The following is a 16,074-nucleotide window of genomic DNA, read 5'->3' on the forward strand; positions in this document are numbered from 1 at the left end:
ACTCGATATAACATCGTTGTTTGCTCCAAGCCCTTACATGACGACAATATAAATGTCTTCAAATGGCTTTTTATATGTATTTTTACAAGGCATTTTGGCCTCCTTGTTTAATCTGGCAATATAGCTGAGTTCCTTTGTGCCACAGTGAACAGTCACAACAATGTAATTATGATCTCAACCACAAATCATTGTTATTCAAAGATCTAATTTACCTAAATTGTGAAGTCAGCCATGTTTCACAATGTTATCTGTATTCTATTGTACAACATTCAGCATAATTCTAAAGGAGGAACACCTAAATTCTGTGGAGCTCTTTCTAAATTTGAAGGCACATGAACCTATATCTTCTTCACATTTTTATCAATGCTATAAGGAAACCTTGTGGTAATTTCTGTGGAATATCTTCACTTGGCCGGACATTAAATTGAGGTAACTGCTGAAATCTGATAGGGACACGGAAATATTTCATTTTCTGTGAACTTACAACTTTTGCCTGGTAAAAAAGAAAACTCGACATCCTTCCTGCCACCTATCCCCTTCTAATCGCAGTGAAATATTTTAATTGGACATTTGATAGTCGCTGAAGGATTGATTATTTTAGATCTTACTTTTCTCAGATATAAAATGCATTTTACGTAGAACTTGTATTTATATAGCAACTTTAACATAATAAAACATCCCAAGCTGCTTCACAGAAGCACTATCAAACAAATTTTTGACACAGAATAAAACAATATTAGGGCAGATGGCCAAATGTTTGGTCAAAGAGATACGTTTTAACAAGCACCTTAAAAGGAGAAAAGAGTTAGAGAGATATTGGAGTTCAGGGAGGGAGTTCCAGAGCTTGCAGCCTTGATAGCTGAAAGCATGGAATGATTAAAATTTGCGATGCTCAAGAGGCCCAAATTGGAGGAGCATAGATACCTGGGAAGGTTGAGGGCTGGAGAAGATTACAGAGATAGAGAGGGGCAAGGGCATGGGGAGGATTTGAAATCAAGGCATTGCTTAACTGGGAATCAATGTAGGTCACAAGCACAGGGGTGATAGTGGAATGGGACTTTGAGAGTTAGGACACTGCAGCAGAGCTTTGGATAACCTCAAGTTAATGGAGGGAGAATGTGGAAGAGCAGCCAAGTGTGCTTTGGGACAGATAAGTCTAGAGGTCATCTTGGAGTCACATATGATACTAAGATTGCAAAGAGCCTGGTGCAACCTCAGAAAGCTGCCAATACTTTTAAAATAGTTTAGCTAGTACAGTTCACTCAGAATAGCTCCACCAAAAATCGCAATTGTTTTAGTCATAAACCCTGGAAGCTGAATAAAATGATAAATACTGTACAGTATTAATTTCCTCGTGCGAGGCCCTTTTACCAAATATAAAAGCAACATTGATTTTTTTTTTTCAATTTTTACATAACAGAAGCCAAGCGTGAAAAAATACAACAATACACAATAGCCTGGCTGCTTTTAGCACTGGGAGCATCCCAGCTGCTAAATCAAAGGTCACTCTTCTGTAACTGTCAACCTGAACAATTTATCAATGATTTAGATATATACCGAAAATGTCTGTCAATACCACTTATGAACATCCAAAAGTGGCTGTCAGACAAATTTTGTTGTATTAAATTGTGGTTGGTTAGGAGAAGGATTCTGACAAACTGAGCATCACTGTAAAATTCATAAAAGATAAGTGGTCTTATTTAGCCTCAGGTTCTTTCACTGCCTGTGCTGTTGGGAACTTAGATTTTAACAGGACAAAAGTGATTGGATCCCTCTTACTTAATATAACGAAGAAGTCAAAAACGTGTCAACCCAGTGCTGTATTGCTCGGAGCACCAACATACTCCACTCTACGTACTCCTTGTGATCTCCGCTTTGGGAAGATGCCAAGGTGAGACCACCTGCTTTCCCACAAGGAAGGAAGTTTCACCCTAGGCTGTGGTAAAATATCTCCCAGTGCTTGGTGTCAAGGATCTGGTAGAGATCTTTTTAACAACTTCATTCAATTTTAAAAAAAAAGATAAATCTTTCCCCATCTCCCACTCTACATTCAATGTTATCAAAGTTTATCAAAACCCAACCACCTCTGCTTTTAAAAGTGGATAAGGGTTGGATTAATTGCATCCCCACCTAAAACTTGCTTCTAACATCTGCTGGTTTTTATTTGTCCTTCTCTTCGGGAGGGAAATGCGCACTCTCCTTCATTTATTCATTCAGCTGACTGCCAACCATTTCTACACTTTTAACCTGTGTTCAGTCAGCTTTAATCGCAAGTTTCATTGTTTTATAACCACTTATTTTTTTCTGTTTTAGGAATCTCGCCTCCATCTCAGAATTTACCCTCCTGAGAAAAAAAAACACCTGAACCAAGCAGAACAACCCCCGAGTTTTATCTATTAATCAGTTTTAGGCCCTGTTTCCACAAAATCTGACTCCAGTTTATATATATATTTCAATCCATCGTTTGTTCTTTTCATATTCTCTCATTGGGTTTTCTCTTTCACCTGACTAATGAACACAAGCATATTAACCGAGTTTGTATTTGCATTGAGGTGTACCCATTAAATACAGCCAACTGCATATAAAACATATGTATAGGGATAAAAACAGGATGTATCTACTGGTACAAACAATGGCAGATGTGGAGAAGCTCCTGGCTTGGTGGAAAATCTACACAAATGGCTTTGAATGTATGTGTGCCTTGCATAATTTTAGACACAAAAATCAAAGTTGATTTGTTGTTGTAGTCTTACCAAAGCAATACATCTTGTTGTACGGCATGCCCGAACTGGCAATGTGTGTTGTGCAATACATGTAGATGTATAGCAAATATAAAGGCCTTCACGGATGAATCACTGGATAAATGCACAAACCCAATGTGATACTAGTACAGAAGTGTCCCAGTTAGATATCTAGGCTGCGCAAAATTAGCCATGTAGGGTCAAAGGGCGATAAGCGTGCCTCCAACATACGTTGGAAGGGTAGAATACAGTTATCCAGGTTTCCCCACTCCTGACTGCCATTCAGTGACCCCTGCTGGAAAGTGCATGTTTGCAGACATCACATGAAGCAGGATCACGTTGGCCATGAGGCAACTGAAGGCAGCACTGTTTCATCTGCAGCATTAAAAAGTTGATTCCCATTTAGTATCAGCAATGACATCAATGGAAACAAAGTACTAAGCTACGATAAACATTAATCACGACATTAGTGTGCGTTTGTCAAAGATGCCTCCACTTTTTGACAGGATTATTGTTCAACACCAAGCTTCACATGAAATAAAACAAAAATAATAAGTGCTTAATTGTATAACTAACATATATACAGAAAACAACTGTGTTACAAGGTGTCCGTAGAATCTTTGTAACAAGAGAGGAGTGTCTCAGAAGCGAAAAGGTTGAGAAACCCTGGTGCAGTACATTTGGCAAAAGAGTTGGCATGATGTGTGTGATAAGGACAAAGACAGTTGAAGGGTTCTGATGATACCAAACTAGTTTGGTTCACACAAACATAAAAATCTTAAAACTTACAGTTTAGATATTACTATACCATTTTTTCTTTACAACTGGTTACTGTGCTCGAAGGTTTGGTACTGTGTACCATGATGACCTTAAGACAATGATGAATGATGCCATTTATCAAGATGAGGCAGTACTGAATGAAAAATCTCAAGGTGCAGCTTTTCAAACAACTGGAACAGCCAGTGATACTGGAAATTTCACAGCTCACAATGTACTTTAGTATAATTAACTCCATAAAAAAATTGAAATAGAATGGGTAACCCAGTCACTGAGTGGTTCCAGACTACCTTCCCAATTAGATGACAATATGTTCGAGTCCCATAATGTTCCTTACGACTGGGATAAGTTCACCAGGTCACTAAGATCACGATCAAACATTTCAATTGTCAAATAAATTAATTAGCTTGGTCCATCTTATCCCAGCACAGAATTCAATGAACCAAGTATGAAGACTGTAAAGCCTGGGCCATCTTCCTTTTAGGAGAGACTGCAAGGGGGCAGGTTACCTTACTGAGGATAAAAATCATCTTTTGAATAATCCAGGGAAAATAACTGACACTGATTGTTACTGATCTCCCAGTCAAGAAGGTTATTACAAACAGGGATGTGTGAGTGTGTGGTGACAACTACAAAATAGGCAGTGATGCCGATGGCTTACATTCACTTTTAGAAATTAGAAGTGGAAATATTGGGTGGAACTTCCAAATTCAGAGGGTGGGGAAGAAAATAGGAGGAAGCGGAACGGCCACACATTAGACACACTGCCCAACCTTCCATGCAAATCCAATGGGTTGTATAAGTCGGCCGATCTGCTACCACCTGTTTTACGAACCAAAGTTGAAGGTGCTGCTCTCTTTTGTTACAGACAATACAATGGGCCTTACATTATAACAGCTTACCAGCTATTTTTAATTCCTACCTGTTACCTCTTGAATGAGGGTAGCATTCCTCCGAAGCTCCAGAATAAATTGAGGTGAACCATGATTACATACATGCCGCAATATCTTGAGAACCTATCAATAAGCACAAAGATGGAGCAGACAGTTTTACTGCTCTCTGAATGTAAGCCAACATGCCTCTAACACAGCACAATGGCACCTTTTGTCTACTTTTCTGTGTAACTGAGCAGACGAGTGCTAGTGAGAATATAACCTTTTTGTTATTCATGGATCAACACCCTGCCCGATTTTTATGCAAGCTTGCAAGTTATGACACTTAAGACAATTTGAGTGCTACCAGACCCTATGTTTTAAAAAAATTCACATTTCATAGCATTATTTAGCAAGACTTTTGCAATTGGCTCATTTACCAGCTGCTCCTTAATTGTATTTGTCAGGCAAAGATGGAAAGAAATTCCAGAGTTCATTGGAAATCAAGAAACCCATTTAGTTTGGCTTTTATTGGCAACTGTATATTTTCTTTGTTTCACAAAATGCATATAACCCTTTTTTATTCTCAGCTTAGTCTATTATTTTGTTAGCAGTACTTTAATATAAAATGGCACCAAAATTTATACTTTTTGGAAATCTCGAACCCAATTGTTGCTATTATGTTAAGTGATTTACCAGATTTTTAGATTGAAATGCCCATTTAAGAAAACCTTCTAGACTGTTCAGGAGAGGCGAGATCGGGATGTAAATTAAATACTCCTCAATCCATTGTCCCCTCATCCAAAGTGTGCAATGTCCTTGGACAGCAATTTTTTCTCAGGGGGCTCAAGAACAGCAACTTGCATTTATAAAGTGCATTAATGAAGGCGCTTAAGATTTTTGGCACTTTTTTTGGACACCAGGCCACAGAAGGAGAAATCGGGAAAGGTGACCAAAACCTGATCAAAGAGGTAGGCTTTAAGGAGCATCTTAAAAAATGACAGGAGAGGTTAAGAGGCAGAGAGGTTAGGGAGGCATTCCAGAACTGAGGTCCTACTTAGGTGACTGTAGGCACAGCCGCCAGTGGTGCAGTGATTAAAATCAGAACGCAAGAGACCAAAATTGGAGGAGTGCGGGTATCTCAAGAGAACATATTGAGCATATTGTACAAGTTAAAAATAATAGATAAATAAAATCAGGAAAAAGAAGCAAGAATTTGGCAATGTGTTCAGGTAACACAGCAGCAAGAAATATGAGAGTTTTGGTAAATAGGTCATTAGAGCCAAGTTCAGTGTTTGCATCTCAGTCAAATGAGGTGATGCAGAACTTGCATCTGGCCGTGGTGAGGCTACAAATAGATTACTGTGTTCAGTTTCGATTTCAGTACTACTGGGCAGAAGTAGAACTGCTGCAGGGAAATTCCTCTGAGGAAAAACTTAGAGGGGCAGAGTCTTGCAGAAAAATCATCTACAGAGGGGATTAACTCTCTTGAAAAAGGGAGGAGCGTACCTGATGAAAGTCTTTAAGCTTTACAAAGGTATAGAGAATTGAATCCAAAAAGTTTCTTTATTGGACACAGGATGCAAAGACGAGAGAGCATAGTGTAAAATTAAGAGTATCAAACAAAAATGGGAAATTTAGGCAACATTTTTTTCAGTTAAAAGGTAATAGAATTGTGAAATATATTACAAGGGAGTTATGGAAAAGAAAATCAGGGCAATTTCTTTATATATGATCATTGCTAATAGGAAAAAAAATACATGATTATTAGTTCTGGGATTAGGGCAAGGAGACAGATAGGAGATTTGGAAGAGTAAGCTAGATGGTGTCCCAAAATACCATGGAGGTTAAGTTGGATAACCCCCGAAAACAGAGGAACAGAGATTGCAATACTCGTTTAACCTACACTCATCAAATTCTTGCTGCCTGTTGTTTTAAATGATTGCTGTATGTAGCCAACGCTCCCTGTGTTATTCATTGACTACATGCATTAGCACAGGGCCTGATACCATGAGTGCTGGTGCTACTTAAAGGCACCAGTACCTCTTAAAAGGGAAGGTACATTGTTGCTGGAATAGGTGCTAGCAGTTGTTTCAAAAGTGAATCTGTGCTGTAAAAAAGAGTGACGAATGGCTGACCATAATAGAGAGCAAGATTCAACATTTTCTGAAAATGTGCTGGAGGCCTTGAAGGATGATGTGGAACGAAAGAGAAATATCCTGTATTGGTGGGGGGGCTAAGGTGTAGAATATATCTAGCAACATGCTCAGGAGGCAGTGGGAAGACATAGTGACAGAGGCCAATGCCAGAAGTGTTGGTCCTCGAACATTGATGCCATGCATGAAGAAGTTTAATGATGGCTCACAAGTTGTCAAGATGAGAGCGTGTTCATTTTTAAATTATATCCTACCAACTGCATCACTAGCTTAATTCACCACATCTCCATCACTCAGCTGCCAACAGTCTCTATCAATCAGGACTCAACCCTACTATTCATTTGCTTTACCTAACATTCACACACTTAACATGGTTGCAAGCCTAGCACCCACAACCTGGCCACACACTCGCAGCTGTTCAACCACATCACCCTAACATATTGCAGGACACTCACTAGCAAATTTACCTCTTTTTTTTGGCAGAAGGTAGCATAAAACAGGGGGCAGTAGTAAAGAGCTGGAGGGGGACAAATGCACTTCCATGTTTTAACTCCCATGTGGAGACAGAGCTGGCCACCATGGGAAGGGGAAATTGCAGAGACCTTGGCCACTGATGGGGCTAACGCGATTGATGAGGAGAGTATCGGCATACTTAATCCTCCTTCTCTTATCCCACTTCTCCCATATCCCACAATCCCTTCTGAGGGAGAAGCTGCTGATGGCGTAAGCACACACTTCTTACTTTCTCCTCTCCCTTCACCACAACCTCACACTTGTCCCTTTTTCACTTCAGATACTCAAGAACTGAAACCTGTCCAGTTAGTGGAACCAGGGGAAGAAGAAAGTGAAGATAAACAGACACCATCACTCGATTTCAGTAACAGCCACCAGCTCAGATACTGATGCTGTGCCCATTTTAGAGGCTAGGATGAAGGAGGGATCAGTCTGCCAGAAAGCCAATGCCAAGGAGTCCAACAGCAACTTGGCACAGGATATTGTGCAGAGCTTAGAGCCCATCCTTTCCAACATGGTCACATCCGCCACCGTACCTGTGGAATCTAATGGGCGATGTCTCAGCTTCCAATGCAGCACAAGCAGCTTCCACCAGAGGTCTGAGTGCTGCAAAGGAAACCTAGACTGCTGCCATCAAGCCTCAAGATACCATTTCAAAGGAGGTTAAAGGACATCAACTCAGTCCATCAACTTTTCTCCAAAAGATTTCTAGGATTGCTGAAGCACTGACACAGGAGGGTAGCAGTGGCTTCATGGAGTACGAACCTGCAGTCCTCCCTTAGGATGACAGCATTCGTGCTCCCACCCCTGCCATTCTGCCAGTGCACTTGTCTTTCCCTGTCAGACAACCAGCCCAGGCTACAACAGTGCAGTATGAAGTCAAACCTTTTATGCAGAGCTACTCAAGGTCACCCTTCATGGGCACATAATTTGGAATGGAATGTGCAGTTACTGTTGTCTTTTATTTTTGCACTGTGGCAAAGAGGACAATGTGATGGTCAGTGATTGAGGACAGGCGAGGGACATGAATAGTGAACGGGGAACTGTGGTTGAGATTATTTGATCACATCAAGTATGGGCAGAAAGGGGTTGTCTGGATTGTATCCTCCTTTCCTCTTCCTGTTCCTTCACTTTCTCCTTCTCATGCCCCTGTTCTTCAGCTTCTCCATGATCGGTGCTTACCAAGGCTGTTCCCTCATAATGGCCAACTTGTGTAGCATGCAGAACAAAGTATACCTTGTTCCTTGCTCAGCTGAATACTACACGGCTCCTCTGGCCCAGGCAGAAGCGTTGTACCAGGATGTCGATGAAGATGGAGATGCCTGTGCTCTATAATGTTCCTTGTGGCAGCATGGCTCTCATTATATGCCTATTGTGCACATGTTTGAGGGTTCCAGACTAGAGCCATGAACTATGTGATGAGTAGATAACCTTGGTCACCCAGTAGTCTTTGACTTACCATGGCAGGTCAAATGCATCTGGCACAATGGACTGCTGCAGAAGGAAGGAAACCATGACTGCTGCCAGGATAATGGGCATTGACCTGAATGATGTCCTGCATATGCCAGCTGCACGCTGAGGGTGTGGAATTTCTTTGAGCTCAGGAAAACAGCACAGTTCAAATGAGGTGTACGCAAAACAAGGTGCATGCAGTCAATGACACCCTCTGCTGAAAGGAAGCCTTCAATCCAAGTAAACCCTTATGCTCGCTCCACCTACTTGTCTTTAGCAAGAGAGAGTGAGATAACGCTGTTTCTCTTTGTTTAGAGACCTCCCTTGTGCAGCAGTGTACTACAAACTACGAGATGTTGCTAATATCCCTAGCAGAAGCCTGGAAAAAGCCAGATGCATAAAAGTTGAGAGCCACAGTCTCCTTGACAGCCACAGACAATACTTTTTACGTCCTATTTTGAGGTTTCAGCTTTGGCTGCAGTAGTTGGCAGATTTCCATCATGACCTCTTTAGTGAGCTGGAGATGTCTCAAGCATTGGTCATTGCTCAAGTTGAGATAAGAAAATTGCTAGCTGAAGGCCCTCAGTGGATATGGCCTAGTGCCAAAAGCACTTCTCCTCACCCTGCCCTTCCCTCTTCTAGCAGCTTGTCCTGCTCAGCCTTTCTTTATTCACTCAGTCATGCTCAATTACAAGAAACAACCCTACCAGGCCACCCATGGTTTGAAAGCAACTTGTTTCAGCATAAGCTTTTAAATTTCAGAGTCACAGAATCATAACAGTACAGGAGGCCGCCGTTCAGCCTGCTGAGTTACGATAAAATAGTCAGCTCACTCCCAGCAGACTATTGATACCTTAGACAAATATAGAAAAGCTCCAAAAATGCACCACTAGCCAGAAGAAATAATACAGCAACTAAACTGTAAATAGATCATGATTCCTTTAAATGGCAGGCAGGGGTGAGGGGGGGTCATTCTTTGTGCAAAAGTGTTCCAGAGATCAGAAACTCAGTATGATGAAAATGCCACCCTCACCCTATATCATATGATGTTGGTACACCACTGTGCTACACTACTGGTCACCAAGAGTGTTTTCTTTAATATAAGTCAAATAAATAGATCAAAAGGGGCTTGTTTCCCTATTTTTTTTATCAGAACTAAGAGCTTTACAGTCATGCTGAATCTACACTGGGCAAGTAATACATGAAGTCAAAAGGAGTATTACCCACCTTCAGTTTGACATAACAGGAATTGCTCTGCAGTCGCTCCAGCAGGTACTCCAGTAGGCACTGACACAATCCCACAGACTCGTGAGAAATTTCTGCAGTTCCATTCGGTTAGGAAATAACTCTACCATTAACGGCAAACTTAAACAATGTAAGACTGATTATTTTCTCATGGTGGACAATAAACCAGTAACTCCAGCTTGATGACAGGTTCTTATCTTTTTAATATACTAGACTACAGGGTTGGGTAAATAACAGCAACAAATATGGTGTCTGTAGCAAAAAAAGAATCCCAAGGCACAAAATAGTAAAAACAGAAATACCAAGCCAGAAGAGGTAATTTAAGAGGAGTGGTTAAAGGCTTATGTGAAAAGACAAGGTTTGAGAAGGTTTTATAGGGAAGTAAAGAAATAAAGGGTTTATAGAGGGAGTAGGGCCTTGGGAGCTGAAATCTCTGCCTTCAATGATGGAGCAAAGCGAGGAAGGGTGCGTCAAAGGTCAAAGTTAAGATGACTGAAGAGTGTGAGAAGGTAAGGAAATCTGGAGGAGGTTTCAGAAGCAGGATGGAGTAAGGCCATGGAAAGATTTTTAAAAACAGGCATTTTAAAACTGAATATGTTAGTGACAGGGAGCCAGTGTCGGTCCAAAAGTGATGGGTGGGCAGAACATGGTGCTTATCAAGGCCAGTGAGGAGAGCATTAAAACAAATCAGTTTCCAAGTGACAAAAACACAGATAAGGATTTCAATCATTAAAAGTTTCAAAGGTGGAAGGATTGAGGCATGGGGTGAAACGAGCAAGGTTGTGGCGATGGAAAAAAGTGATCTTGGTAACAGAGAAGAAGTGGGTTACGAACCATTGCTCAGGGTTGAACAGGACAAAAAGGCTTTGAATGGCCTTTTTTAGCCAGTGGAAGAGATCAAGGACTGTGATGGAATTAGTGTCAATGGGGCAGAGTTTGTGATAGGGGCTGAGAGCAATGTCTTTGTTCTTCTCAATGGGAAGTTAAAATTCATCCAAGATTTATGTGGAACAAGTGTCTGACAATGCCAAGGTAATTTGTGATTTGAGGGAAGTGATCCAAGTGCAGAACAGAATATCATCAATATAAATAAAAATTAAACCCATGTCTGCAGATTTTGTCAACAAAGGGGTAGCATGTAAGTGAGAAAACGGGCACAAAGGTAGATCTGTTGACGACTCCAGAGGTTATTGTACAGAGAGGGAAGGAGAAGCCATTGCTAGAGATAAAGTGACTGGGTCTGGATAGGAGGGAGTGGCACAATTTGGGGTCAGTGCCATATAGCTGGACAATGGAGGCGAGCTGGTGAGAGAAACAGCATGTTCAATTGTATCAAACTTTGCAAAAAGATAGTGGAGGACAATAAATAAGACATTCCTGGTCACGGTCACAGAAGATGGTACTGGCCAGGGAATGGGTAGAAGTCAGATTGGAAGGTTTGAATACATATTTTTGGGAGAGAAGGTCTGGAGCTGAAAGGTGATGGGACATTTGATGACTTTAAAAGGAATCCATTCAAAATCAGCCCATTCCTGTTGTTTCTCCAATGTGTACAAACTTTGCAATTTACTAAAACCAAAAATAATTTGCTTCAAGGATCCATTTTTACTTTTCCAACAGAAAACTGGGCAGTTAAACTCAGAGGAAATTGTGAATGCACCATGTAAGGATACTGGCAATCTCCTCAAATAGATACCCAGGACATGGTACTTCATCATCTGATGTTGCTTTCATCAACATAGGAAGCTGGAAAGAAAAAAAGTAAAAATAAAATAAAAGGGAATTTAGTTACAGCAACCAGTTTCGCACAAATAAAGCTACAAGGAGGAGTATACCTGTTGATAAGCTGTGAAGCACACAGTTTACTTACTGTACAAGACAGAAGGCCTAATAATCTTCGAGTGATCAAAGCCATTGTCCACAGCTGACACCACAATTCAAGGTGTCAGTACACAAATGAATAAGGTTATTCCGTTGCTTCTTGTGATGGTGGTATCCCATTCCAGTCCTCAGCTGAACTTTTATCACTGAAACCCCTAGGAGGATATCAAGAGCTCATCTCCCATAATTAGTTCTCAGCCTGGCCACTAAATGAAGCAAAGTAATGATGCAGAGCAATAGTTTTCCTTGTCAACATAATTGGAATTCACAGCTAATTTCTCAGGTACATTTTGTCACAACTACTAATGGAAACTTGCATAAAGAAAGCATTTTAATGTAGTGAACATCTCAAACTTTACAGAGAGATGGAATAGACATTGAGCAACAACAAGCTAGTTAGGAAGATGACCAAAGATATGACTAAAGAGGCTTTGAAGGCGGAAGAGTTAGCATGATTGAAGGATTCAAGGAAAGGGTTCCAGAGAGTAGGAGCAAGACAGTAGGTGTTGCCACTGTTGATGAGCAGAGGAATAGAAGATTAGTAGGAAGTTAATGCTTCAAACAGCAGAGTGCGTGGCCTGGGATGCAGTCCTGAAGAAGATTAAGGTGTAGTGAGACCACAGAGGGATTTCTGACTGAGAATGACAGTTTTGAAAATGATGAGGAGAATGGCATGCAGAAGGTTGATGAGCATTAAAACTTGGAATAGGACAGAATTTTGGACAAGTTGGAGGTTATGTATTTTAACTGCATCATCGAATCTGGGGAGAACAATGAGAGAGAGAAGTCTTGGCGAAGTCAAGCGTGCTGGTCAGGAAAGCATGACAAAGGGTTTCAGTCTTGTTAAGTAACAGTGCCCAAAATTCAGGAACAGCAACAATGGAATAAACAAGAAAATCCAACTTCTAAAGTCCAAAATGAGCGTTCATTATTTTGTGAAAACCAGCTGCTGCATTTCAAATTAGAGAATAAAATCCTAAAAAGATAGCAAGTCAGACACTATAATTAAAGGCACCAAAGTGAAAGAATTAAGAGCTTTGTCAAACTTAATTCTAGGAGGAAGAAAATTTCATTATTAATAGTTGTCAGTCATTTTCACATATTAACCACTTATGGAGTAATTAATATCATTTTCAATTTTTAATGTACACATATTTCTATGAATATCCAGTGTGAAGTAACCTCAGATTTTCATACAAATGCATCACTGTACTTTTGGATCAGAAACAACTTTTAAATAAATCTATTACTTTAATTGTTCTTTCTGGATTGCTCACTGTGTAAATTAACAAGGTATGGTACTGAGTCATTCAAACCAAAACAATGCTGAGAAACAAAACTAAAATAAAGACCTAAAAGCAGAAAATGCTGGAAATGCTCAGCAGGTCAGGCAGCATCTGTGGAGAAAAAAACAGAGTTAACCTTCAGGTCGATGACCTTTCATGAGAACTGGGAAAAGTTAGAGATGTAATAGGTTTTGAGCAAGGGGTTGATGGGACAGGGACAAAGGAAGGTCTGTGTTAGGGTGAAAAACAGGTGAGATTGAATGATAGAAGAGTTAGTCTTCCAGGGCCAAAGGAAATGGTGGTGGGGTAGCAAAAGAAGTGCCTAGAGCAGATGTGCTGCTGTCTGAAAGCAAAATAAAAAATAGAAAAACCAAAACGTGCAAAGAAAAGGAAACAAAATTGGTGGGGTGGAGGAAGAAAGTTTACAGTCTGAAATCGTTGAACTCAGCATTGAGTTCAGAAGGCTGAAAAGTGCCTAATCGAAAGATGAGGTGATATTCCTCAAGCTTGAGGATTACCTATTACATCTTTAACTTTTCCCTGTTCTGGTGAAAGGTCACCGACACGAAACATTAACTGTTTCTCTCTCCACAGATGATACCTGACCTGCAGAGTATTTCCAGCATTTTCAGTTTTTATTTAAGAGTTCCAGAATCTGCAGTATTAATTGTTTGGCCCAGTGGGAAAATAGGGACTGTAAATTCAAGGACAATTATAATTCCACTTTCTCATCGGTACAAAAGGTGACAAATATTATTCCAGAACCGTAACACAATAAGGCCAAGGGTTGAGAGAAACCCTCATGGACGCTGCTAGTCACTGCTTGGGCCCAATACTGCAAACTACAACTGAAATGTTAGCTTTGCCTTAGTGGCAGCTTTCTTTCTCCACGCCAGAAAACCATGGGTTCATATCCCACTCCAGAAATTGGAGCATATAATGTAGGCTGACAATTCAGCGCAGTACCAAGAACGTACACATTGTCGAGGGTTGCAACTTTTGAATGAGATTTTTAACCTGAGGCTCTATCCGTCTTCTCAGATGGGTGTATAAAGACCCTATGGCACTACTTGAAGAAGGGCAGGAGTTCTAGCCAAGAAGAGGTAGGAATATCGCTGTGACATGTTGTCTTTGACTTTATCTTAGGCAGGGAGTTGGATGAGTGCGACAATTGAGGTAACATTTGGGAAGTGATGGTTTGATTTCTTGTTGAAAATCAAAAGGACTTTTTTAAAAAAAATTTAAAAATCCATTATTAGGAAGCATAAAAGTGCTTAAATGAATTAGAATATATAACTTCTAATGCATCTCCTCCTCAGAAATGAACCACCAATTATGTTTCTTTAACATTTGACAGTAAGCCTTCATGTACTTTTTTTTCCTCCAACCTCTAATATAGGTGAAGGAATTTTAGGAATATCTATAGCTTATGTTACAAACCCATTCTGTGACTCGTTTGTACAAGTCATAGGCTAACCAGGGCTATTCTTGAATGGCTTACATTTTTTGAAGCTATCAGGTCAGATTTTCCTATATATATATATGTGTCTGACTTAAATCTGCAAGTGAAAGAAGTTTAGAATTAGTAGTGGAGTTCCCACAACATTGCATTTAGAAGCTCAGATTCACTGAACCTTGATCAAGCCACCTTTTAACATTTAATGGCTCACGGTCCCGAAACTCTGGGTGGGGGAGAATAGCAAAGGTGCGCACTTGACTGGCCATGGTACGGAACCATTGCTGGGAAAGGGTCTGATCAGATGGCAGGCTAAACTGGGTGGGGAGGAGTCTAGCTGGCTGGGTATCAGCACACAATAAAGGTGGCCCAAATTCTTTGCTCATTAGAGCTCCCGGATAGCTGAAATTGAACTTGCAGGCTGCAGATATTTGAGGCGGTCAGCTTGATGCCACCCACACACCTGCTGCCACAGACCAGGGAGGTCAAGGTGAGGGACTGGGATAATAGAAGTTGCTATTTATGGAAAATAAATTTGATTATTTTTTCTCCCTGAAGATGACAGGCCTACCAAATGGCATTAACAATAATACAAACATGCTTTTGTGATTCCTTGGACTAGTCAAATCAAGAAGACAATGGGGGTTATATGATTGGTAATAAAAGACACGCAGACAAGTGCAGGTCAATCAGAGGGACCGAAAAGAGAAAAGCCATTCAACAGTTTTATTGGTAGAAACATTACATCCAGGGCCAGCACAAGCAGAATGAACAGCTCCTGAAACAATCATACCTAACCCCAAATGAGACTTGATCAGGATCCCCCAGCACTAAAATGTGTCAGCTACCGCATTATCTTCAGCAAGAGTCAACGAAAAGGTCAGACTTCAAAAAAAGATTTTTTTTTTTTAAAAAAGTTAACTTGTTTTTAAAATCGGGGCAAAAAAAAAAAGCAAACACACAACCCAATTCTACCTATTCCATGTCTTTGTAACTGTAGGTGCTGGCATACCTGGTGCATCATCATTAGCGTTTTTATTTGATAAACAGATGAACAAATGCGTTTTAGTCACTACTTGCGACAAGCTGACACCAACAGGTGATCACATCAAAAAACAAACCTCTCAGCTGTCTGCCTAGAAAGTTCGAGAGTAAGTTTTAAAACAACCACCACTTGAAATAATAAGAAATTAGAAATAATCCCCAAACAGCAGCACAGATGTGGTATGAAAATGCACAGAAACCACACCATGCACCAGTCGGATTACAATTTTACCGCACACATCATACACACTGTCTATATGTAAAATATATAATTATATAAAATATCGAGAGCAGTGCGACCCTGTGAAAATCTGCCTGAAAGGGCTTTAATCATTGACAATGCCAATCACTGGCCGCTGGTCCAGGGCCTTACAAACAGGGGCCGGGTTTCAGCCATCACTTTCCACTCCACACCCACAGCTTTGCTCCCCCCCGCCCGGGGCCTCGACAAACAAGCCCCGGGTGCACAATGTGCCTGACACCCCCGCCGCACTGAACCGGGCTCCAACTCACTCACTCGCTGTAGGAATCCCAGCTTCTCCCCCACCGTTGCCATCACCTCCAGCCGCCCGTCGACCTTTGACTGACGGCGGCCTCCGTCCAATCAGTGGCCGACCTTGCCCCACCCGGTGACGTCCGTCCTTCCGCCAA

The 16,074-nt window shown here is 40.9% G+C and overlaps 1 protein-coding gene across 5 annotated transcripts in view; it reads right to left on the minus strand.

The window, feature by feature from the left end:
- Positions 1-16,072, minus strand: part of tepsin (TEPSIN adaptor related protein complex 4 accessory protein) — a 34,106-nt gene extending 18,034 nt beyond the window's left edge. For 2 of the 5 annotated variants that reach the window (XM_078571017.1, XM_078571012.1), the window contains exons 1-5: positions 15,941-16,017; positions 11,627-11,792; positions 11,430-11,502; positions 9,739-9,830; positions 4,441-4,534 (exon numbers count right to left, since the gene is read on the minus strand). In XM_078571017.1, coding sequence (XP_078427143.1) covers positions 4,441-4,534; positions 9,739-9,830; positions 11,430-11,502; positions 11,627-11,671 — 304 coding nt within the window. In that variant the 5' untranslated portion in view covers positions 11,672-11,792; positions 15,941-16,017. Of the gene's footprint in view, positions 1-4,440; positions 4,535-9,738; positions 9,831-11,429; positions 11,503-11,626; positions 11,793-15,936 lie in introns of all 5 variants that reach the window. The other 3 variants (XM_078571013.1, XM_078571015.1, XM_078571016.1) reach the window with 3 other exon arrangements.
- Positions 16,073-16,074: the final 2 nt, after the last annotated feature.

This window comes from Cetorhinus maximus, chromosome 24 (genome assembly GCF_964194155.1).
Source record: "Cetorhinus maximus chromosome 24, sCetMax3.hap1.1, whole genome shotgun sequence".
NCBI lineage: Eukaryota > Metazoa > Chordata > Chondrichthyes > Lamniformes > Cetorhinidae > Cetorhinus > Cetorhinus maximus.